This window comes from Siphateles boraxobius, unplaced genomic scaffold, assembly GCF_051911475.1.
Source record: "Siphateles boraxobius isolate OS27281-9 unplaced genomic scaffold, OSU_SipBor_1 66, whole genome shotgun sequence".
NCBI lineage: Eukaryota > Metazoa > Chordata > Actinopteri > Cypriniformes > Leuciscidae > Siphateles > Siphateles boraxobius.
Window position 1 is genome coordinate 6,056,532 of NW_027509193.1, and position 27,188 is coordinate 6,083,719.

General features: G+C 43.0%; 1 protein-coding gene across 1 annotated transcript in view; it reads right to left on the bottom strand.

Moving 5' to 3' along the window:
- sdk2a (sidekick cell adhesion molecule 2a) overlaps positions 1 to 11,740 on the bottom strand; it is a 158,463-nt gene extending 146,723 nt beyond the window's left edge. The window contains exon 1 of the mRNA XM_077211803.1: positions 11,477 to 11,740. Coding sequence (XP_077067918.1) covers positions 11,477 to 11,618 — 142 coding nt within the window. The 5' untranslated portion in view covers positions 11,619 to 11,740. The remainder of the gene's footprint in view (positions 1 to 11,476) is intronic.
- Between the last annotated feature and the right edge of the window lie 15,448 nt (positions 11,741 to 27,188).

Sequence of the window (27,188 nt, forward strand, 5' to 3'; positions counted from 1 at the left end):
CTGACGCCGCCCTGGTGATTTATGTACGCCACCACTGACATGTTGTCCGACCGGACTAAGACGTGGCGGCCTTTTATCTAGGGACAAAAACGCCTTAGCGCGTTGTCTACTGCCAGCATTTCTAGACAGTTTATGTGTAGGAGCTTCTCCCGTTCTGACCACTGGCCAAAGAACGGTCTGCCCTCGAGCAGCGCTCCCCACCCCGAGGTGGAGGCGTCCGTGGACACCACCATCACACTCGAGGGAGTCCCCAGACTCACGCCTGACTGGTACCAGTCGGCTTTTTTCAAGGTTTCAGAGCCGAGACGCATTTCCTGTCGACCCTGAGGCGAAACAGACCAGCGGCCCAAGCCCCGGGCGGAACTCGTGCTTTCAGCCATAACTGCAGTGGGCGCATGCGAAGCAGGCCCAGCTGAAGTACTGAAGATGCTGAGGCCATGAGGCCCAGCATTTTCTGAAACCGTTTGAGCTGGACTATAGGGCCGCGGCGGAAGGATTTCACGGCGCGCTGAATGTTCAGTCCTTGCTCCGGCGACAGACGTGCTGTCATAGACAGCGAGTCCATCACTGTTCCCAGAAAGGAGATTTTCTGGCTGGGAGACAGCGAACTCTTCGCCCAATTGACTGTGAGACCCAAATTCTCGAGATGCTCGAGTAATGCGGTCTTGTGTTCTATGAGCTCTGATCGTGATCGAGCTAGAATCAACCAGTCGTCCAAGTAGTTCAAAATTCGCATGCCCTGAAGTCTCAGGGGTGCGAGAGCCGCGTCCATGCACTTCGTGAATATACGGGGTGCTGGAGACAGGCCGAACGGTAGGACTGTGTATTGATATGCCTGGCCCTCGAAGGCGAATCTCAAGAATCGCCTGTGACGTGACGCAATCTGTATTTGGAAATAGGCGTCTTTCAGATCTATTGACATGAACCAGTCTCCCTGGCGCACGTGCGCGAGGATTTTGCTGGTTGTCAGCATTTTGAACTTGCGTTTCAGAAGCGCTTTGTTCAATTGTCGCAGATCTAGAATGGGTCTGAGACCCCCGTCTTTTTTCGGTACCAGAAAATATCTGCTGTATACACCCCCTTCGCTCTGAGATAAAGGTTCTATGGCCCCTTTGCTCAGTAGTTTCGCTATTTCGGTTCGAAGTAGATGAGATACTTCATTGTCCACCGTGTTTTCGACACGCGCCGTGCAACGGCGGGGACGTCGAGCGAACTGTAGCGAATAGCCTCTCTTTATAGTGTTCAACACCGATTCTGATACCCCGGGAAGCATTGCCCATGCATTCGCGTGGATAGCTAGAGGCAGAATGATATCCGGGCTCTGGCCGCGGCACAGCGGCGGCTGCAGAGCTTCGGTGTGCTGAGACATGAACACTGTGTTTAAAGTGCGCGAGGCGGGGGGCGCGCCGATCACGGCGGGCAGCCTGTTCGCACTCGCTTTCTCTATGACAAATTGTGGAGAGAGAACGAGCGGGACAAACCCCGTAGGGTTCAGCGTGTCTGTGAGTGAATGTGGGCGCGGGACAGCGGGCACATTTACTGCACTGAAAACACCGTCGGCTTGCGCTGACTGAATATGTGTTGGTTTCGTTTTTACAGAAACCGTGGGACACGAACTGTGTAGTGTTTGTGGGCACTGTGTCGTGGGCACATTCACTACGTTTGCACAATCGACATGAGTCGATTTTATTTGTGCTAGCCCTGAACTGTGGCGGGCTGTGTCTGTGTGTGGGAATGGGCACTGTGACGTGGGCATTCTTACAACACTCATAACACCATCGGCTATGGCCGGGACACCAGAAAATACACTCTTTATTGGATTTATCTGGGTCGCCGTAAAAATGGCGTTAATGTGCAGGCAAGCGGGCTGTGGTACCGGCTTGTTTACTGCGAAATACACTGGAACAGTCACATTGTTTGGAACTGAACGAGCGAGAGGTTTCGGTGGAGTCTGGCCGCGGCGAGACTTAAACACCGTGGGTCTTAGCTGACTGTATGTGTGTTGGTTTCGTTTTACAGAAAACGTGGCACATGCAGCGTGTAGTGTTTGTGGGCACTGGGTTGTGGGCACATTCACTACATTTAATGCACAATTGACATGAGTCGATTTCATATGTGCGAGCCCTGCACTGTGGCGGGCTGTGTTTGTGTGTAGAAATGAACACTGGGCTGTGGGCATTTTCATTACACTCAAAACACCATCGGCTGTGGCCGGAATACCAGACAATACATTGCTTATATGATTTTTCTGGGTCGCCGTGGAAACAGCATTTGTGTGCAGGCAAGCGGGCCATGGTACCGGCTTGTTTACTGCAAAATACACTGGAACAGTCACATTTACTTGGAACTGAACGAGCGAAAAGTATCAGTGCAAGTCTGGCCGGGCGAGACTAAATTTTATCTGCTGCGAGAGCTGGGATCGAACACGGGTCTCCCGTGCGATGGCTGTAGGTTTCGCCACTGAACCACAGGGGGAAACGACAAAAGCCTAAAATAGCTCGGCCACATAATAGAGCGTCATCACAGTTTTGTGTGTGTTGGCGTTTGTTTGCATGCGTGCGTGTTATACAACAGGCTCATATCTGCAATATTGACATTTTCAGCCGCTCAAACTAAGAGGAACTGAGAAATGTTTGAGGAATGGAGATTGGTCCGGCCTCGGCGGGACTAAAAATACACTCTATCCTCATTTCGCCGATGACGCATGCCCACGGGGGGCGGGGTAGCTTTCTTATAACGTAAAGAAAAGCTAGCCGCGGTTTAATGCTGGCCCGTTTCCCTGACGACTCGTGGGCAGAAGGGGGAGATCCACAGAGCTCGCCCAATCCTTACTGTCCGACGCGGGGATATAGCAGCTGGCCTCCTCTACAGATGCAGCTATCTCGTCGTCATTAATGGCGGAAGCGGCGGCGCGCGGCGGCCGTTGTCCGTCAGTGAGCGACTCGATTGAAGCTGGTGAAGCTGGCGGGCGAACCGGCGAGCTTTCACGGCTGGAGAAGGATCAGGGACCCGCTGAGTACGGCGCTTTGCGGCACGGCACTACAGCGGGCGGGAATCTCACTCACCATGGCAATAGCTGGCCTCCTCTACCGATGCAGCTATCTTGTCGTCACTAATGGCGGAAGCGGCGGCGCGCGGCGGCCGTTGTCCGTCAGTGAGCGACTCGATTGAAGCTGGTGAAGCTGGCGGGCGAACCGGCGAGCTTTCACGGGCTGGAGAAGGCTCGAGGACCCGCTGAATACGGCGCTTTGCGGCGCGGCACTACAGCGGGCGGGAGTGCAGACTCGGAGAGAAAATGCCAGGCAAGTCCTCAGAGTCACCATGGCAATAGTTCCACAGGAACGAAGCGTCTTCAAAAAGACGCTTGCTCTTTTAGAACAGATACAAAACAGATATAGAGTGTGAGTCGCAGCGGCGAACACACACTCAGCAGTGAAAAGGATATGGAACGCCGGAAAGCGTAGCAGGTACGGCGGCTGAAGGCGGCGAGGTGTAGGCCAGCGACTTCAGGCTCGAAGGCTCGTCCCGCAGAAGGCTTACAATCAGACGGCGCGGCTTCTCACTCCGGATCCAGCGATGCAGTAGTGCTTCGCTGAAGAGTTGAAAATCAGTTTGTATCAGCCTGTCGAGCGTATTTATAGGCCAAGGCCACGCCTATTCTGGCGGGACGCGACGAAATGGGCGCGAAGCACCCCCATTGGATGTCACGTCACGCAGGGCCTCTCTCGATAGGCTTGCTGCTGTTGCCGCAGGGCAGCCAATAGGCGCGCGAGCCGTCTTGCCTATGTCTGCACGCTGCCGCACAGCGTTTTACATTAATCAAAATTAAAGGATAATTTTTGGCTTCAATATCTCGTGGAAAAGAGGTTTTCCCCATAGCGTAAGATATTACGCAGTACTCGTTCCCTCTCTAGAGAGAACCGAGGTTACGTTAGTAACCGAGTACGTTTTTTGTTTTAAAATGGTGGTGTATTTCCGACAGCATTCAGCATTTCATTTTCTGGGGACTTGTATGGTATCCTATTTTCTAATTTCTTTAATGTCACTAATCTTTCACACATTTCAATGGTCAGATACAAAACTCTTTATTAATTAAACCCTGAAATTAAAATTGAACCCTGCAGGCAAGACTAGTTTAGACCAGCATGGTTTCTATGCTGGTTTGTTACGGGTCTAGCTTGTAAACCAAGCCTTTTGACCAAAGACATCTTGATGTCAATATCCCACAATGAAGACCAGTGTTCAAAACACAATATGCAATGATGGTTTTTGGAAAAAGCTTGAAAACACTACCCAGACAGCAACATAGTGTCAGCCCAGATTCGGCGCACATCTGCTACACATGGATTGCCAGATGTGCGCCGGATCTGGCCGACACTATGTTGCTGTCTGGGTAGCGTTTCAAGCTTTTTCCAAAAAGTTGCTCAGCCACATTGAAACATCTGAAAATGGTTAAAAACCATATTGCGCATGTGTAAAACATACCAAAAGTTCACAAGATGAATCAAAGAGAGCAGACATTATAAAGTTATCATGCTATTCTTCTGGCACAAACAATTTATTAGCAAAATCTCTCACCACAGCGTCGGGGTTGCATTCAAGATCGCATGGTCTAAAACGCAATTGTCATCATGTTTTTCCGCAGGAAAATTGCGAGAAAATTTTCAGTCATCTTTGCAGGAATGCAATAAGAAGACTGTACAAATTAGCATTTCTCTTAAGCAACACTATGAAAGTATATAGCAGACACAAAAAATGCCAGTATAACCATAGACATCTATGGATGTAATACATGTCACATGACTAAACATCCGTCATTATTTTCAAATACCTCCGCACTACAACGGGAAAACACAATTTTCAAATGTATCCACTAGGAGAGCGTTTTCAAAAAGCTCCATCTTTGTTAACAATGATGCGTTTTTTAAACAAAAACTTATGTGTGTGGACAAGGCCTCATTATCAGAAGATCAGCCCTTGCATTTCATGGATACATTGACTATTATATAAACACTACACAGCGTCAACCCACATAACCAGCATCAACCTTCAAGTGCTGTATAGTATCTGATTAAATGTGATACACGCTGAAGATGTGAGTTAAAGCACTTTATTGTAGCAATTGTGAACAAACAGATATGCTCTCTACATAAATAATGTCGTAGTAAAACTGAACGCTGTAGCAATATTAAGAGAGCAGCCGATTACAAAACTGAAGGATTCTCATTATCATCATCAAGCGAGCAGCAGCTGGTCGTTGGCAGAAACTGCTTCCTTACTGATTGGAGCCAGCCTGAGATTCCGGAGCCAAAATGATGTTTGTCGAAATTCGGTTAAACACAGAATTTTAAAAAGCTTTATGAATTAATCCTCACTTCCACCCTACTGACGACTGAGACAGAATCAAGCAAGGCCTGATAACAATGCCGTTCCAGAGGCGTAATGTGAAAAGACATTTATTTGCGGCAGAATAATGAAACGGGCTCTTACGCGTGCTCACAGCGAACAGATAGCAGTCGGATCTCCTCTGGGACTGCATTAGAAGCCGGAATTCATGGATGCAATGTTAGATCTGACTCTCGTTGGCCCCACACTAACACTGACAGTCATACCCCCTCAGGCTCACTGCAATTACTAGGCAGGGGCCCTAAAGTCTAAACTTATCTGATTATATTTCCATTCGGCACTATCCAAACAGTTTTACCGCTCGAACGAGTCCGTTTAAAAGCCTCCTGGAGCGAGATACAGGCTTCGCACAGTCAGTCTACAGGTTCTCTAATATTAGGCTACAATCGCATTTGGTCTCGAGGCAGATTAACGTTGAGCCACCGTTCCGATAGGAAGAAAAGTTTGACATCCAGTAATGAAAAAAACAGACAGAGCCTTGCAGAGGTCGACGTGCCTCATTTTGAGACGTTTATTCATTCCTCAGTCTACTGACTGTATGAATAAACATCAGCAGACTGCAGTGGCGAGGAACGAGGAAGAGCTAGCGTGTAGACGGCATGGGATAACAGGAGCTGGGCTGTCAGTCTGTTTTACCTGCGGGGGCCGTGTGCTGGGGCTGTCGCAGCTAGGGCTCGCAAAAAAACGCCATGCGTTTTGTCAAAAATTCACGAGACATCTGCTGCCATGCCGGGACCTTGCTTCCAAGACGTTTAATTAAATAAGTGTCACGGCGCGTACAGATAAATATGAAGCAACTGGTGCACGGGCGCATAATTATGACAGGGCATCTAGGGAGCTGCGGTCTTCCATGCTCATTATGGCCCATCTGGGACATCAAAAACAGCGCTCGAGTCCCATGTGTTCATATGGGAACAAGCTTTACTCCTGCCCTCAAAGGAGGGGAACATCCGTACGGTGGCGAATTTTAACTATGACTGTGGCTTGAATTTCCTAAGGCTTTTAAGGCAAATGGGTCAGACCCCCTTATGTGCATGACTCTGTCGATGTGTATGAATGACTGGCGGTCGACGTCTTGACATATGCCTGCGGGCACACATTATCCAGCTTAAACAACAGTACAGGCAGTTTTAATCGCATAAAGATGTGGATTCCACCCGAATTCATTTTTGTAAGCATGGAGGATTATCAAATATAATCAGAAGATTTAAAGATGGCTGACAGCTGTCATATGATGCAACAAAGTGCCACAAAGACATTATTCCAAAATTGCGATGTAACAGTAAGGATTAGTTCAAAATCCAAGGAAATACATACACACACAGTGTTGGGGAAAGTTACTTTTAAAAGTAATGTGTTAAAATAGCATGTTACAGCCTAAAAAAGTAACTAATTGTGTTACCTTACCTTTTTTCATCTAGGCTGGGCTTGCTTGTCTCTTTCTTATTTTAAAAAAATAAATTTAAAAAAAATTAAAAGTAATGCGTTACTTTACTAGTTATTTGGAAAAAGTAATCTGATAACAGATCTAGTGTTACTTGTAATGTGTTACCCCCACACAATACACACATACAGTATATTCTTGGGCATACTGACTAGAGTTGTCAAAAAGTACCGACTTCGGTACCAAGTTGGTACTGAAATTTAAAAAATGTGACGATACCAGCATTTCCCTCTAGCATTATGAGAGCTGTTAAACGGATCCTTAAACACCTCTGATTGGCCATCGTGTTGACAAGCTCAACATATATGTCTGTGATTGGCTAAAATGATCGACGCTGCAAAAACATTTCGTTTTGACACTCTTCATCGAGCGGTAACACAGATACACACGGGAGCGTTTGAAAGCGGATCCCTAATATGTGACCCTGGACCACAAAACCAGTCTTATGGGTCATTTTCTTTAAATTGAGATTTATAAATCACATGAAAGCTGAATATATAAGCTTTCCATTGATCTATGGTTTGTTAGGATATGACAATATTTGGCTGAGATACAACCTTTTGAAAATCTGGAATCTGATGGGGCAAAAAATCTAAATTTTGAGAAAATCGCCTTTAAATTTCTCCAAATGAAGTCCTTAGCTACGCATTACTAATGAAAGGAAATAAATGAAATTTACACCTTTGTGAGTTCCCCAACACTAAATTCAAGTGTGTGTGTGTGTGTGTGTGTGTGTGTGTGTGTGTGTGTGTGTGTGTGTGTGTGTGTGTGTGTGTGTGTGTGTGTGTGTGTGTGTGTGTGTGTGTGTGTGTGTGTGTGTGTGTGTGTGTGTGTTCGTCGTCTTTCAGGTCATCCTCCTTTGCCAAGCCAGTCTCTGGACATTCTGTATCATCTTCCCAATCATTTGCGAAAAAATCATTTACTATGTTCGTTAAATTATTGCAGTAATTAAAGTTTAAATTGAGCAAACGCGCTATCTCAGAATCCATGGCTTTCACAGTTATCATTGCGGATTGTGTACACTGTGCACGCGAAGAAGTCACCAGCCAATGAGAGGCGCTGCAGCAGACCGTTGCTAAGAAGAAAATGTTTTTTTTTACACGAGAAGGGTTTGTTTTAACACTATCTATTGGCTTACTGCTCTAATGACGTTGCGGAGAGTTATGAAACCGAAAGGGGGAAATCTAAGCTTGACATTGATACCAAACTTGAGTGGGTAATTCCCAAAGAGCGGGCAGCAGCGAGCGAAGTTTGTAGGCATGTTTTCTGACTTTTTTTTTTTGCTCGATTTTGCTGCATCCATTCACAAAAATATTTTTTATATATATTTACGGTAAGAAATGTACAAAATATCTTACTGGAACATGATCTTTACTGAATATACTAATGATTTTGGCATAAAAGAAAAATCAATAATTTTGACCCATTCAATGTATTGTTGGCTATTGCTAAAAATATACCCGTGCGACTTACGACTGGTTTTGTGGTCCAGGGTCACATATACTAATGTATCTAGGGGTGTGAACCTAAACTGGTCTCACGGTTCGGTTTGATTACGATTATCATGTCATCGATTCAGTTCAATTCGATATCACAATGCATCACAATGCACTGCATCCTCAATTTTCAATTTTACTTCACATGTATACAATTTTGTCAATAAATACAAGCAGTCAGTCACTGCCAGGCGTAAACAGCTCGAGGTGAAAACGGCTGACATGGTTTCTCAAGTTAGTGGTATTACCCCCTGCATATTTTATTTGTGCGTGACACGATTTACACACAGTGTGTGTCTTCTCCAGGTCGTGCTTACCAGGTTGTTCATAAAAGCCGAAATGTGCCCAAATGTAGGCTTTTAAAGTAACTGGAGCATTTTTAATTACTCGCACTCGCGTCTCGCCTCCCTCTGCCATTGTATGCTACCGCGACAAAGCACGTATGCGACAAACGACGTCAGAAAAGCGTCAGTACATCATAATCGGTAATGGTCTATTACTGAACCGATATCGAACCGTCCTCGTCTGCATCGTGATGCATCGTAGAAACGATTAATTTCGACACCCCTAAATTTATCAATCCCTAGTATGTCAACACAATGGCCAATCAGAGGTGTTTAATAATCCGTTCAAAAGCACTCAAAATGCTAGAGGGAAATGTGAGGGAAATTGTCACATTTTTAAAATTTCAGTACCGTCTTTTTGACAACTAATACTAACACTTTTCTTCAAGTGTTCGAAAAGCATTTGTGCACTGGTTTAATGGTAGCACACTCTGAAGGTGGATAACCTCACGAGGAGGGTTTCTGCTTTTCAATGAGCGCAAAATAAGTGTCACACTACAGGAGCCGCTTCTTTTTGCGGACTCTATCAGGAATCCAGGTGGAATTAGAGCCCCGATCGCTATTAAACGCAGCATGAGAAACATATTCAGCCTTTGGATGGAAAAAACAAGCACATGACGCCTCCTCGTCTCCAGAGACCCCTTCGGCTTCTGAGCCTTCCTAATTTATGGAATACTCTGTGTTCCCCACGCTCCGTAAGGATGACTGAACTCATTCTGCTGTATACCCTGCGTGCCAGTCACGTTGATACTCATTAGCGGGAAGCTTCAGAACAAATACGGCGGCGGCCCCGTGGGGGAACGTTGGGCATCAGAGGCTCGCTGCTCCCCGATGGTGGTTGATGCCACCCTCCGTGAAAGAAAGAGCCTTGCGACTGCTGCTGCTTCTTCTAGTCACCCTATGTGACTGGTACCTATTTGGTCATTCGGGGCTGCAAAGTCTGGCAGCTTCAAGTGGAGCCGAGCAATTGATCACCAGAGAAAGACTTGAGGTGAAAGGGGATCAGAAAGCTTTTTCTACCCATTGACCAAAGTGCTGGGTTTCCTTTTAGTTACCGCTAAGCTCCCTTGAAGCTGTCCAAGGGTATCGAAAGTACACTTAAGGATGAAAACAGGAATCTAATCAATACGAGGAAAAACAATGCAGTCCTGAACAGCGCTAAACAAACACCGGACAGACCTCGTCTATAGTTTGCTAATGTATGCGTACGCTCCATGACAGGATGTTTATAAGTGTCAGCAAACACTGTGCCATGCATAATAGGGGACGGCTGAAAGCTTCTTAGATAAATAGGGGGTCGTTTATTCCCCCAATGTGGCCTGTTCAAAGGCTGACAGACTCAAGGATTATGCTGCTTTTTGCCCTCCAATGCTTAGGGCATTGTAATGATCAGAAGCACCTCGGCCAATCCAAGCCTCTGCACATTGTATGAATCACCAGTGCCAGTACTTTAAGATCTGTCAAACAGGATGGATCACTGGGCTGTATATCAGCCATCTTCCTACGGATGCCAGGGCCATTTTTTTACAGCAGTTAATAGATGATAAATGCACCCCGTGGACAGAGCAGAACACCTTGTCAAAAGGTAAAATACCCACAGGAACCAACTGGACGAACGAGCGATGGTATGACAGTCAGGGAGATGGATGGGATATTGATGCAATTAAATTGTTGGTTTAGTTGCTCTTCAAGTCAATTTATAGCAACATACATTCTCATGTTCTGACGTTTTATATACATATTTAATTATTGACATTAAGTGTTCAAATTGTGGATCCTTTAAGGGATGGTCAGGTCGACAGCTGTCATTTCAAACCAGACTCTTTTTTTTACTGCTATCTAGAAAACAGGACACACAGAAGCGCGCGCACATACACACACACACACACATTTAAATAAATAACCAAAATAATTAACAAAAATATATGTTATATTATATATGCATTATCCTCGGCGCTCTGTAGATTTTGAACTTTAAGAACTGACATGGTGGAATTACCATTTATGTTAATTCTGCCTAAAGTACAGTTCTTAGCCGATTATTTAAATTTGGCCAAATGTTAGCAAATTCGCTGTATTTCCCCCTAAGTGGGCAAGAAAGCATGATAATTGAAATATGATGAATCAAAACAAATTAATTTATGACTTTCATTCAACAAGATACATGCCATAGCTAGAAAAAGCTTGCATCCATTATTGCATTTGGCATTTTCTATGATCTGATCACAGATGAGCTGAGATATATGTTCAATTCTCTGAACAGGGCTATCTTTTCAAACTTTACCCTAGGTCCTGTGTAGTAAATCCTAGAAATGCACTGTAATGTACAGTATTATGCTGGATACCTCCTCTCCATCCCTTGGGATTTCTCTACAAGTGCATGTTGGTCATAGAGACCACAGGGTATTATTTCAATCACATCTGCCAGGTTATCACCTACATATTCAGCAGCAAATATTATATTCCAAACTTCACTGTTAAATAAAGACTGCTTCATTCCAAAAAGAAATACTAATGACATTTCTATCATAATTTAGAACTAAGCCTTAAAATCTGTATGAAATGAAATCTTAAGAATAATCTGGAAATTGTATTTTATCCATGAATGATTTGTTTAATTCTTACAGGATTCATACGAGGTTCCTGTTGGATCCCATTAGAATTGGTTCCAAATTGTGACTGAAATTCCATTAGCATTCCTTTTGGGTTCATTCCAAGAAATCCCACACATCACTGCCTTGTGAGCGCTGAGTCTCAGGGGCCACTATAAGATCGGAGACTCTTACCTTGCGCCCAAGTGTTATTCATGAATGAAAACATCAGAATCCATCCGGCGCCCCACTTCAAAGTTAACGCGCGCCTTGACATGATGCTCCGACACGGCTGTGAGTCCGCAGCACACGTTCGCCAGCGCCGCGCTGGATACATGTTGCGCCGTAGTCCCGGTTTCCAAAGAGCAATGCGAGAAACTGAGCGCGCTGCTCCCGCGCGTCCAAAACTAGAGCTTAATAAGGAGGAGTCTATACATCAATCTATACCAGTCAGACACCAATAAACTGATGCAAAGTCCGATGAAGCAAAGTTTATGAACTGTAACACTATAAACAGCACAAATTCAACTGACAATCATTATATTTTTGTTAGCCTAATTATTTTGGTTATTCATTTAGGTTTATCCACAAAAAAGTTAGGCAATAAGAACAAAATGGCACATTTTTAATCTCGGAAACCTTTCAGGAGTGGGTTCGGATGAATTCAGTCATTTGTGTTCAAAGGAGTGAATCGACCCCGCTGCATCTCTGCGCGTCATGAGGCATCTCTCAAAGTGGATGCTCTGAAAAGAGACACTTTAAATCCAGTGGTCGAGAAAAGTAAAGGCTGAAGTAGTGGAGTCTCGATGAGGAAATATTCCGTCCGGAATCGTGGATGTATTCCCCCAAATTCAGTGTCCGTGTCCTTTCAGTAGCCTACTGCGAGCAACAATGTATGAGTGCCCGACAACTCAAGACTGAGGAAGAACTCCTTTACTGCGGGATGTCGCTACCACGCGGCAGATGAGAGAACTGTATCTTCTTATTACGACATATGTTAGTAATATATCCATCGATCATTATTGAAAGTTTGGGCATTATTCATGCGGCGGCGAGACCATGTTTAGGAAAATATCAAGGGTTTATAACTCAAACACGCAGCTAGCTCTGATTGAACATTTTATTAATTAATATAGATTTGCGAGTAGGCTATAGTTCAAGCGGTCCACAATTATCAGGATTTCGGTGTTATAACTCTTTATAACTCCACAGTGCAAGTTATGTTTGCCAAGAGAGTCGCTACAAACTCCTAAAGCAACACGATTAGTGTTCTCTCTCTCTCTCTCTCTCTCTGAGACCGCAGGCTCAGTGTAAGCTTTGAGGACACAAATCTGGTTTTAAATTCCGAACAGATCCACAGACTACTGCACTCGTTACCCAAGCATGCTATGACTCACGTAGCCTACTGCACAACTGTTCAAGTTATATCCAGAAACCGCATTCATTCCCACACTGAGCAGGAGGCAAAAATCAAAACGATAACTTGCAGTCTAAATATAAGCATGTGAGACGAACCTTCACCAATCGTGCTTGAATGCTTATACTCTGCATTGGTACTATGATAGTTATGAAGTTGGTAATAATGAAAGTAGCCCTGATTATTGTGGTGATGGTGGTAATCATGATGTTTTTGTTTTGTTGATGTGTAAATGATAGTTGTGGTGATGATAACAATGGTGGTAAAGGAGATACTGTTGGTGATAGTTGAGGTGGTGATGATGATGGTAATAGTGTTGATTATGTGGTAATGATAGTTGTGATGACGATAATGATGGTGGTAAAGGAGATACTGTTGGTGATAGTTGTGGTGGTGATGATGATGGTAATAGTGTTGATTATGTAATGATAGTTGTGATGACGATAATGATGGTGGTAAAGGAGATACTGTTGGTGATAGTTGTGGTGGTGATGATGGTGGTAATCATTATAGTGTTGATTATGTAATGATAGTTGTGATGACGATAATGATGGTGGTAAAGGAGATGATGTTGGTGATAGTTGTGGTGGTGATGATGCTGGTAAAGAAGATAATTTTGGTGATAGCTGTGGTGATGATAATGAAAGTGATTATGTGGTGATAGTTGTGGTGGTGGTGGTAATCATAATAGCACTAATGTTTTATGTGGTAATGATATTAATGATGGTAATGATAAAGATGGCAATGATGATGCTGGTGATGATGGCTGTACTGATGTTAGTGGTTACGACAGTGATGATGGTGCTAGTGATGCTTTAAAATAATAGTATGAATACTGGGGGACATGTCTGGGGGCATGACCTTTATACATTTCATTATACATACTGTATGTTGTAAACACTGTATTATGGTGGGGAAGATGATGGGAATGAAGAATGAAAATCGAGACGACAACAATGGTGGGGATCAGATGGTAATAGATTATACTGATGAATGAGGCTGATGTGATGATCATTACAACATGGGATATCTACACACATATTCTTCAGCCCTCAGGGGAGCCACCTCTGAGTAAACATTTGCATGTTCAACCATTTGCCTATGGTTTTTAATTAAGCAACATTCACCACTTAACATGACGAACATGTGGGCTGGGGCAGAAGGAGAACAAAAGCTAAATAAGGCTCGCGAGTGATGCTGACTGGGCCTTGAACTGTTGCCTGATAAGATGATGAGGCAGAAGTGAACCATATTGATTAACACACACAAAGCTGCGCTCCAGCTTTCAAGAAAAGCATTTCTCCATTAATGAACGAACAGACCTCACTGCATGTGGGACTGCTCCGCAGTCTATGCTGTCGTGCTCTCCTGACATCTCTTCATAACCGACTCTCCTCAGCAACAGGGTTCCCAGTGAGCTGCGTTCCTCATGGCCTGTTTTAATGATGCTCAGATGATGAGAATCGCAGGCTGGGTGGCAGCTTTTCGCTCCCAGTCTGATGTAGACGCAAATTGCGCCTGTCTTGCCGTTATTATCCCGCTGTGCACTGCACCCAGGTAGACATGGCAGGTGGCAAGAAACACTAGTTAACTGGTAGGGGGAATAGATGGTGCACCATGTCTTGCTATATGTTTTCTGTTTGACTTAGAATAGTACAGATTTAGAATGGATGAATAAATTCATACAGTAATAGGGGTGGGTGGTATGGCCAACATCTTACATAATGCTATGCATAAAGTTATATTAATATATAACTGTAACTGTTATTACAAGATGGCAACCAGTGATGTTCTACCTGTAGCTGTTCACGTCCTCAGACTCAGATTTATGCGTTTTTATGTCGATGGCGAAATGAATCTGCAGCAGTCAGGTGGTAAGTCCGAGGTCTGTAGGTTGTTTATGTTCATTATTATTGTAATGTTATGTGCTTTGAGACCTGAGGTAATTTAACGCTGTCTCTTTGCGTGTCTTTGGAGACGGTCTGAAGGGAGGGTGGGATCTTATGCTTTCTAAGCTAGCTTGCTATTGCTAGACTCTCCGAAATTGCCCACCCTACATTTAACACGAATTAACAATAAAAAATGATTCTAAAGCACTAATTAATCTTACTTAATATTAATTTCAACATTTAATAATATATTATTACATTTAAAAGCGGTATTTTTTAATATTACTTAATGCACCAATATGAACTAACAATGAACAGTTGCATTTTCATTAATTAACACTGTAACAAATGTATTGCTCATTGTTAGTTATTGTTAGTCTATGCAATAACTCATATATATATATATATATATATACACACACACACACATTCTGTACATATACAAAGACAGTTCAGTGAATGGGAGAAACTGACAGTTCATTTCATATTTTGTTGCTGACTTGAAATATATTATTGAATGTGAGTTTGGCATGCGGAAATGTTGGTGTTATTAGATAGGAGTTGTTCTTGCATGCACAAAATAGCTTCCCGCAGGTGTTGCAAATATGGCCGCCAAGTAAACTGATTTTCCTTGAATAGGTCTCAGACATCACACAATATAGACAAATCTCTTCAATGTTGACATATCTTCTGCTGGCATACCTTCCAGCCTTAATCCATATTTTGTTTAGATGTTTACATTTAATTGTGGCTCGTTTCAATGTAGTCATAGTGCATCACAGAACATTGCTCATTGTTCTTAGCCTAGTTTCGAGTTGATACCACACACTAGTCATTAATCACTAGGGATTATTATTTGACACATGCGTCATAAGGTGCTTCAAATAAGGAAATATTTGAAACGGTGTGCAGGATCATTTATCAACAATGCAGACTTACTCCTGGTTTATCACTGTAACGTATCTCACATTTTGTTTCTGAATTTGAGGCAGACCCTTCTCCTTGTTTAACATTTCCCATGAATTAAAGCCTGGAAGAAAATGCATGAGCCTGTGTGTAGTGACAGCTCCATACCGCACGTCAAGCAAAAGTTTCAGGAATGCCAATCGGACCTGCCTATTAACTGCAGAGCGAGAATACAAATCAAGCCACATAATATGACCCGCTAGCCTACATACTATTTCTCAGCTTCGTCTCAATCTTGCGCCTGTCAAACCATAGCACTGTCATTCCATCCAGAGGGAAACCGTTTCGCATTTCTTCAACTCCTCCTCCCTACTAGATTGAACGAACTGAAGCGGAATAGCTTAATTTCATTCGGCTTCGAGTAGCACACTGGCTCAGTCCGTGAAATAAGAGATACATTACAGTCCCCTGTTCACTGAGTCTGATTCGCAGTGTTTGGTGTTCAACGGGATCCTGTAGGCTTTTGTGATGCTCTGGATTGGAGGCTCATTAGAGCCGGGGCTTTGCGGTTTGCCTCCCACCATGGCTACTATCCTAATTTGACATACGTTCCTTTTGATAAGCCCCTTCTCCTGAGAGTGTCTTCGCCACATGTCCACTGGCACACACACACACACACACACACACACACACACACACACAATTATATGATATCACAGCATTACTTTTACTAAGCTGCTGTTAAACAGGATGTCTAGCTGGGAAAATCTGATTTCCCCTCGGAGAGAAATCATCCTTCACAGACACATCCCTGTCCCTGAAACGCTTGTAAAGCCAAGTAGATTGAAACGTGAAAAATGCTACCTCTCTGGGATAAAACATCCTCAAGTGCAGCTCAGACCATGAAATATGTATCGTCCAGATACATATTTCTCCTACTCGTGTTGAGCCAACAACAGTGTCCAGTTCTGCCCTGGATACGTTCCCAAATCTTCTTGAAATCTAAAATCTAAATTGATCTCATTTATGGCACACCATTGCCTTGTGGTGAATTTCTATCCAGCAGTTGTTGATTTGATGAAGGCAGATCTGAATATGAACTTGGAGTCAACCTTCAGGGTGCTTTCACACTGGCAGTTTAGTTCGGAACGGGGCACGGTTCGCATGAAAAATCACTAATGTGAACGCTGTCATGTGGACCCGGATGCGCACTGGGGTACCGAACCCGGGACTGGAGGAGGTGGTCTGAGTTCAGTTGCTCCCGAACCGTGCTGCGGTTCGTGTGTAGCCTATGTGTAAGCAACACGGACTCGGGTGCGCTCTTGTTCAGGAAGTGAAGTAGGCTATCCTGCGCATGCGTTTTAGCCGATTATGATGTATTTAGTTAAATAAAACACACGTAAGGGATGAAGATTTACCTTGGGTACGAGCAAGAGTGAGTATGCAGTGTATTCGCGCATAGTGCGTGCAATCAGGGCAACAAATTAATGGAAATCCACTGTCTCCTCAAAAGAGTCAATTTGCAAGAAGCAATATGACAGCTTATGCGACACACACACACACACACACACACACACACACACACACACACACACACACACACACACACACACACACACACACACACACACACACACACACACACACACACACACCAACCTGTGTAGTTTACTCAGCTATGCATAATAGCACCAAATTAATAATAAAAAAAACATAATATATTGACCCGCGTCATGTCTTCTATCATGTGCCGTGCACGCGTTTGCAATGATGTAAGATGCACGCAAACACACCAGAGTTCGATAGAATCAAGTTGAGTGTGAAAGCAGACCAAAGCTGCGGGGGATGCCGGGAACAATCGCGGTTGGCCTCGGACCGCAGCAAACAAGCCCAGTGTAAAGCCCCTTAAGAAAGGGGCGGAGTTAAGTGGACAATCATGAGAATTCCAGCAAACGTCACCAGAGAGAAGTTTGACATTTCATCGGAAGATCGAGATTTGACATTTTAGATGAAATATTACAAGATCAAAATCATTCATAATAAGATCAATGTGGATTTGTGACCATTAGTGGAACTGAAGGTGTTCTCATGAATCAGAACGACGCAAACAGGTAAAGTTGCAATGAAGTTTATTTATAGCACTCAGGAACAGACACGACAGGTAAGTTGATGTGATGAAGGAATAAACGGAAGAATCAACGGATGAATGGATATGATACAGTCTCTTATCTGTTGCAGGATGAACCGAGTAGAATATGGCAGGCAGGCTGAAGTCAGAAGATCCGGAATAGCAGAGCGGGGTGTTCAAAGATGCAGGTAAGTTCATGAAGCAGGTAAAATAGATGGCGATCGTCTTGAATGAGAGAGTCAGGAAGTCGATGGTGTATCGACGAGACCAGACAACTGAGTGAAGGAACTGGTGGTATGATGTTGGTGAAGTACGAGGAGATTGCCGGCAGGTGATGATGACCGGTGCAGGTGATCAGTATTCAGGAGATGCGGAACGAGTGGGTGGAGTGTGGAGGTCTGGTGCAGACGCTGGTGTATCCATGACAGGTGTCAGCATGAACACAAAACACACGTGATTGTTTTCATGCGGTGAATCCGGCCAATCGTGGAACAGCTGTGTCGTCAGTGTCGTGCAGTCGCTCAGCAGTGAGAGGAGGATCGAAAAAAGCGCAGGCAAGCCGGACAGTTCTCGCTTCTTGCAGTGGATCGGACACCTGCGAGATCAATGATGGATATCGGGGGATTCACGGGATTCACGCTCGTGCACAGCGTTGCTAATAAACTGGATGTAATTTAAGTTCTGTTGCTTTTATATGAAAATAAATATAATGAACAAGACACCCAAAGTACTTGTTATTTAATTCCATTCCAAATAAGTGTTTATCAATCATTTTTTCTTGGTAACACTTTAGAATACGGTTCCCTCGTTAATGAATAACTACAAAGGAACAAATGAGTAACACAATATTAACAACCTAGTAACTACTATTAACTAACAAGAAATTCTGATTACCGAATTAGTAAGTAATAGCACACAGATGAAAGTGGTAGTTGACTATTAACTAATCAATAACTACTATTTTTAATGCTTCTCAGAGAACTACTGAAAAAGTTTCATAATTCATGCAAAACTAATCAATAACTAATGCAAGACAAATGACTAGCACTACATTGACATTTTAACTGCTACTGTAAACGAATACACAATGTTTATCAATATGTAATAGCATAGCAGACTTATGATTTGGGAAATAATTAGCCTATGCTCTCTCCTAGAGAACTATTTATCAACTGAATAATTTTAAAGAAATGGATTTTTAAATGTAGTTGTCGGGAGCCTTACTTTTCCTGTGGCCAATTTTCCGGCATTCCTCTGGACTGGCATTGAATCACTAGAGTCACACAACTGGAACATATTGAGTTGTCAGCCATCCAAGTACCATATACAGTGATTTTATTATTTATCCTACCTCACAAAAAAATATGTTTTTATGTATGTCTCCTAGGTCATATATGTGTGTGCAAATATCTTGTGAAGGATTAGAAGATTCTACACTTTAGGATTGGCTTTTCATTAGTAGCTACTGTAAGAATCATGGTAACTAACTAGTAATGACTGAAGTGTTACTAGATACTTCTAAAGGAATTACTAATTATTTGGATCCGTATTCTAAAGTTAAGATCATGGTAACTAACTAGCAATGACTAAAGTGTTACTACATACTTCTATGGGAATTACAATTTAAAACATCAAAAACCTCAAAAGCTTAAAATAATTAGTAATTCCTTTAGAAGTATGTAGTAACACTTGAGTCATTAACAGTTAGTTACCATGATTCGTACAGTAGTTCTCTGGGAAGCATTAAAAAAATAGTAGTTATTGATTAGTTATTAGTGAACTACCCTTACTAATTTGTTAATCAGAATTTCTTGTTAGTTAATAATAGTTACTAGATTGTTAATATTGTGTTACTCATTTGTTCCTGTGTAGTTATTAATTAATGAAGGAACCGTATTCTAAAGTGTTACCTTTTTCTTTAATACAGACATAGGCTATGTGATGTTGTTGTTGTTGTTGTTGTTTTTTTTTTTGGGGGGGGGGGGGGGGTATGTGTGTGTGTGTGTGTGTGTGTGGTTTTTTTTTTATATAATACAATGACATTGCATAACCCATAGAGATCGCACTGTCGAAGAGTTTGGGAATATTCACACATAATATATACACACAAAACATGATATCTGAGTTTTAAAATCAATAAAAGAGAACAATACATCACGGTTGTTTAAACCAATCAACATTAAGCTGTGTCGTCAGCAAGTCATTTCCCATCGTGCTTTTGATCACCGCAGTCGGTGGAGAGCAACTGCGCGCGACTGCAGAATCCGACACGTGCGCCTTTGACAGTTTTTTCACACACGTCAGCATGACATCAGAGCAAGGCGGACCGCACTCGGACACATTTCTAACCGGCATGCATTACGCGCTGATCACCGGTGATCGGTTCTGCGCAGATTTTGCTCATCTCATGACATGATGTCAGTACAATGTATATCATGCCTCAATTAATAAAGCAACCACGAAAGTGTTTGCACTCCACTCCAGTAGGTGGCAGAAATGTACGTTTTATGTTGTCATCTAAAAATACCAGAAGAAGCCAGTTTTGCAATGTTGTCATTATCATGTGATCTACCAGCATCAGTTTTGACACTTCAGTGTCATTCATAAATCATCTCCTGTGGCCTCATGGGATAGTAAAGTGTCCATTGTATGCACACTTCAGAATCTCGCCGGAATAAGTAGGTCATCCGGTTAATTTTTTTGCTTACTCTTTTATGAGTACTGTGAATTCGGACGTGCTAATTTTGTCTCATACTGTTTTTCGCCTGCAATTTAGTAGGGAAGTATGCGATTTCGATTGCAGCCCATGACCTCGTTTACTGAAATCATTTCACTTTTTCAAGATAATACGCACTCAGAATCACAGATGATTTGCAAAGGTTTGCGCAACATTACAAGGTAGTCTTTCGAAAGCACTTATAACGAAATTATACATAAAACATTTTTAGATAAACTACTGCTTGAAAAGTAACTATGTTGACTATAAGATCATTCTCCGACTTGACAGTAGCTACTTTACAACACTGGAATTCGTTCCCACACAAACTTGATATCAATGTGGGAGGTGATTCTTGCTGACGTTTTCGAACAGCAAGGCAAGCCTTTGCTGTACTAGCATTTGCTACTTGCACTAGAAGCATTGGCGATTGCATGGCTGCAATCTGGGGCTTTTGTTGCATGAAAGGGTAACGAGCACCAGGCTTGTTTTGTTTTCTTGGCTTAAACCTCTACGGTCAAACGGCACAGCTCTGAAATGGCTTTCAGATTTGGAAAGGGTCCTTGAAAGGGCATCTGATATTTTGATGTCTAAAGAGTTTGAGGCAAATTATCAGTAAGACAGCACAAAGGGTTGTTGTGCATCTGCCCTCAGAGGGCACTCAGACAGATGTAGAAAACTAAAAAGGGCACATGTCAAGCCCTTGAATAAATTAACATTCAGAGCACAGAGATATAAATGAATCATAACAGAAATTTAAAATTATCCCATTCGGCGGTGCTGGAACACATTGTCACCCCGCAAGCAGCCTAACGTCTGGCAAAGCAACTTATTCAAAAAGAGATACTAGAATGCAAAGAGGTTTTGAATGTATGATGATAAAACTGTCTTTCTGTGTTATAGTTGTGTGGAGTTCTTTAGTTTCAAATGCACTCACTGAAATCTCAGGTCTATAAATACAATTATGATTTAGACTATATGATATAGTTTGGCTATTTTATCATAACTGTACCAGAATGTTCCTCTTAAACTCAGCATGAAATCAAAATTTACCATATTTACTTTCCTAATGCAGATTCCTCATCTTTGTCACAGTCATCGTCTGCACTACACTTCCCAGAATCCTCCTTGTCGCCACACCTGAACTCACTCCCTCAATTTCCCACCTGTTCCTCATCTTCATCATCCGTGTCACCTGTGATCACCTTGTTATGTTTGATTTGTGCTGGTATTTAGTTTGCTTCTGCTCAGTCTGTCCTTGTCGGTTCTTGTCTATGTTACTGTGATTCATGTTCGTGTTAATCTTCTGCCCGTCTGCCCGTCTGCCTGTTTGTACCTGTTTGGAAGTAATTATTAGTAAACGTTTGTACTGGAGCCTTTTGACTCAGTCTCTTCTTCAACCTGCACCACAACTGTGACAATCTTACTGTTCATGATTCACTCATGGACATCAATCCAAAGAAAAAGTCTTTTTTTTTATAGTCTTTTATCAAAACTTGCTAACCCACAGAAATGACTTTATTTTTTGGCTGATGTCACAAACTCTTTCCTTTTTCAACATCCTGACTCCACTCCTGTGTGTAACAACCACTTTTCAGCATCCAATAAGTTCAAGTTGGAAATGATCAAGTCCTGCCTACCTTTTTTTTTCTTTTTTTTTTACTTCTGCAAGTAAAATGTTTCATATTTACTATGGATATATATTGTTATATTTTTAATATGGTCAAGTACACAACGTTTTTCAAAAATTAAAACTACTTTTGCCTGATGTGTTACAATGAAACAATTTTTTTTTTAGATGAAGACTTTGTATAAACAAAGCTGTTGTATTCTTCATAAGGAGGGTTGCCCCCTCATGGTGGCTGCCATTTTGAGATCACATGACCAGCTGAATCCTGTAACATGTTTTATCTCTGTAACATTGATATTATCAAACACGTTGACTCTGTTTGAAATCACAAAATCTCTGAGTAGGTACTTCTTTTAAATTAAGTCATTTCTACCAGCTTCAGATGTGTCTGTAATTCACAAATCCTCTCCTGTGGCCTCATGGGATAGTAAAGTATCATTCACATGAGCACTTCATAAGTAGTTGGTCATCTGGGTACTTCATTCACTCTTTCAACATACTCTTTTTTTTACCAGCTATATAGTAGGGAAGTACTGTATGCAATTTCAGATGCAGCCACAGTTGTTGAAAATTGATTATAAGCATTTCTAAAGTCGAGGACCTTTGCAGTATCAGCCAGCGAAACAAAAATAAGCCAAGTGCACTCTGCAAAAACAAATGAACTATGCAAAAAAAGTTCCGAATGGCAAGTGTTAGTTTTTACTGTAGGAGTTGAAGTCAACAGCATGTTTAATCATGCTGCTCCTGCCTGTAAAGAAAAAAACACAACCCTGTAATGATGTCAGATATATCCCTTCTTTATATTTTATTACTTTCACTACCCTCTATACCATTCGCCCCTATCATCTCTTACTCATTTCACAGGAATCAGTTTCAGGTGTATTGCAGAGCGCAAAGTGTCGGCGAGCAGGTTCACTGAAGGATACTGCAGATACACCCTCAGGGGAGTCATTGCATTACCTTCAGCTATTTTCTGTCCAGGGAAAGTGGTATCCAATATACTTTTTCTGGTGTTGTTATTTGTTTTTCATGATCTCTGTTTTCTGTTCTCTGCTATGTCTCTCTCTCTCTCTCTCTCTCTCTCTCTCTCTCTCTCTTCTCTTTCTGGCACTCTGAGACTCGGATGTCGGCAGTGTTGCTGTTTGAAGTTTCTCTTTTCTTGGTTGTTGATGCTGAAAGTGGGTATCCAGTGGGAGACAGAGAAGAGAAAGAACACTGCTTCCTTTATATCTCTTGTAGTTTTTTATGTATCCCTTGTCAAGATAAACAGCGGAAAATTAGAGGCTAGAGCCTCATGTAGCTCAGCAAAACACGTGCACCCTGCTGAAGGAAATTAAGAGGAAATTCAGGGTTTTCATCAGAATCAGTGAGTTTTATTTTATTGTAGAGGGAAAGACCGTGTGATTTCTTCTGAATGTCAATATGCACCTGTTTCATATCATCATTGTCAGGTGGAAACCTTATGCATTCAAAACTGCTACTTTTCAGATGTGGAAAAAAGCCCCTGTATTAATTAAACACTGTATCATCAAATTTGATATTGTTGCTTCATATATGCTCAGACACTTGCATGTGTCATTATATTATTAACATTATGCCAAGCTCAAATGGAGTTTTTGACCAGCGAATGTTGGACATACCGTACATGCTTTGTGCGTCATTAGAATGACTGCATCTGAAGCAGTTAGTGCATCACATTCAGAGGAGTAAAGAGTACCTGAGAAGATCTCTAGCTTCGAAGGTCATGAATCAGTATATCATGTACACGAATTCAGGCACTGGTAAGGACAGCAAAAGACCCTGGCTCACTGCACATTAGGACACTGATGACAACGTCTTCATTTTACAACATCACTACTATTTATGAACAACAGCAGAACTCATATATTTTTGACATTACTTGTAATGTTATTTAAAGGGGTGGTGAAACACAATTTCACTTTTCTAACTTTAGTTAGTGTGTAATGTTGCTGTTTGAGCATAAACAACACCTGCAAAGTTACAATGCTCAAAGTTCAAACCAAACCGAGATATTTGCTTTTAAAGAAATCAATTTCTAAGGACTACAGCAAACGGCCGGTATAGGGACTACACGACATTCCTCTAGGTTGCTGACGTCAGTAACCCCAATAAACCCCTCCTCCGAGAATACGAAATAAGGGGGGCGAGGCCATTTTATATTGCGCTGGAGAAGAGTTATTGTGGTATAGGAGTGTTGTTGCTGCCACAATGCCGGCGAAACGCTGTTATTTTCATCAGTGCCCGGATTGCAGGTCCACTTTGTTCAGCCTTCCTAGGGTCCCGGGAGTTAGGGATCAATGGTTAATTATGACCCAAATCTCTCTCTCTGTGCTGCACATGTTACGGAGGAAAGCTTCCACAATCTTCACGACTCACGAGTTCAATGCAGGATTCGCACAACGGCTTGTCCTGAAAGATGGAGCAGTTCCAACTTTAAGAACAGAAGCTGTTGTTTACGAGCCACAACCTGAAAGAATGATTTATTTTTCGTCGATGTGTTTTCCTGTAATAGTTCGTATTGTTAATTGTACGTTGTAGCAAGGAAGTAAACAAATGACTGCTGTTTGGCTCTGCAAACCAGCTTGTTAAATGCTCATTCATACTTAACGTTATCCGTCAAACACCTAACGTTACAAACTTTTTTTAAATCTCAACAGCGAACTTGGAATTATTCTTTGATTAGAGCTTTTATGTATTGTTTATCGCTTGTTTATCTACAGGGATGCTAAACATGGTTATGTGTTTGATTTGGCTACTGTAACGTTAGTAAAGCCAATGTTAAGTTTTCGTTTTGGGTTAATAGTTCTGTCGACAGATATTTGGCTACAATCGTTCTAAAAATACAAAAGTAACTGTGGCATACAGTCACTATAGATCCGCAGTCTTTACTAAAAAAAAATCCCTTTGAGGACTGTAGTATAATTGGTTATAACGATTATATGAAATTCTTGTTTATGAAGCTTATTTTTTTGTAATACTATAATAATTAGTACAATTAAATAACAGCGTACCTAAAAGGTAATGAGACAACAAAAAACAAACCTTTCTGAAATGTCGTTTAACAGCTGTTCTTGAACAGGTTCTGCTCGATCATCTTCACTAACATTCTCTGGGTCCGATTTGGGCTCAAATTGGTATGGTTTTATTGACGCCATTGTTTATAATACACCAAAGCACAAACTAGCGGTAAAGGTAAGGGGCGTGACGTTTCCGGAAAACGTGCACTAGTCGGTCAGCGAATCACAACACACTGGGCCAGCTAACCAATCTGAGCCCATTGCGTATTTTTGAGGGACTGGCTTCATAGAACCCGGAAACCATCAGACAGTTTTTAAAGGAGGGACAGAGCAGTGTAGAATAAAGGTAAAATATATGAAAAATAATGCAATTTTTTAAAAACGAAGCATGAACTAATTGTTACAGTGCACCCCACAAACATAATCAAGCCCTCGAAAAAATGTGTTTTACCACCCCTGTTAAAGTGCATTATGATAAATACTTTGCTTGTTACATATGCAACATATCAGCTGTCAATAAATTATAAAAGTTGGCTAGATTATGGTCATTGCCTGTCTAGAAATGCATGTCTATTGTCATGATGTGGGTTTTGTGTCTTGTCTTTTCATGTTCAGTGGTTCCCTGACCTGTCTTTTACTTCTCCCAGGTGTTTCTCGTTATTCCCGACGCCCCCTTGTTATCTTGTTAGCTCGTTTGTCCTTGATTATTTAAGCCCTGTGTTCCTGCCCTGTCTTTGTGAGTTGTTGAATGTATGATAGATGTTAACGTTGGTGATTTCTGTATCCTTGAATCTTGTTCCTGAGTCTTTGAATCCTGTTCCTGTCTAAGTTTATTAATAAAGCCACACTGCCTCTGGATCCAGCCTCATCGCTATTTCTAACGCACTACGTTACAGAACAACTCACGAAATGGAATGGATCCAGCAGTTGTCAGCAACCGGGCTCTGGGAGAATACCTGTCGACGTTATTTCAAGAGGGCCAGTCCGTCCAAAGGTACGCGAAGGATTTTCTGTCCATTTGCCATCTGGGAGCGCTAGATGATATCCAGCTCATGGGCCTGTTTTGGAACGGGCTGGATTATGAAATCGCCCGATGGATGCCGCGGGACCTTACCGACTGGACTCTTGACCGGTATATCGCTCAGGCTTGTTCCTTGGAGGACCTCTTCTCCATTACAGGCTTGTTCTACTCGACACCTCCCGAGTTCACATTACCCGCGAAGCCCTCGTCGTCGTCTTCGCCGCTGGTACGGTCCAGCCCTGCCGAGCCCGCTCTTCACTGCAGCACCGACGAACTCACTCTTCACTGCAGCCCTGACGAACCCGAGCTCCTCGTCAGCCTCGACGAGCCGGTGTTTCATGTCAGCCTTGAAGAACCCGAGCTTCACGCCAGCCTCGATGAGCCGGTGCTTCACGGCAGCCACGACGAGTTCGCACTTCATGTGAGCATTGACGAGCTCGCGCTCCACGTCAGCTTTGAAGAGCCCGCGCTCCACGTCAGCTTTGAAGAGCCCGCGCTCCATGTCAACCTCAACGAGCCCGCGCTCCACTTCAGCCTTGAGGAGCCCACACGTCACGTGAGCCTTGCCGAGTCTCCGCTTCGTCACGTCTGCGCAGCCAGAGCCTCTCGTCACATCTGCGCAGCCAGAGCCTCTCGTCACGTCTGCGCAGCCAGAGCCTCTCGTCACGTCTGCGCAGCCAGAGCCTCTCGTCACGTCTGCTCCAGCCTGTTTCCCTGTAGCTGCCCCCAAGAAAATTTTTTTGGGGGGGGGCCAAGGGTCCGGTGATGAGACCATGAAGGCTGCGCCGCCATGGTCGTCTGCAGGGGCTTCACCACTCTGGTCGTCGGTCCATCCTGCTCCACCTTGGCCGCCAACTCTTCCTGCACCACCGTGGTCTTCAGTTCATCCTGCTCCACCCTGGTCTCCCCTTCGTCTCGCTCCGCCCTGGCCTCCGCCTCGTCTTGTTCCGCCCAGGCCACCTGTTCAGTCAGGCCCGCCCATGCTCCATGGCCCAGGCCCGCCTTGTCTATGTCCAGGGTCCGTTCCCCTGCATGGGCCTGGCCCTCCATCCCTCCCCCAAGACCGCCTGTGCTGCACCGCCCTCCTGAAATTTTTTGGGGTTTTTTCTTTCTTTGTTTTTTTTGTTTTTTTTGGGGGGCGTCAGGAGCCACCCTTATGGGA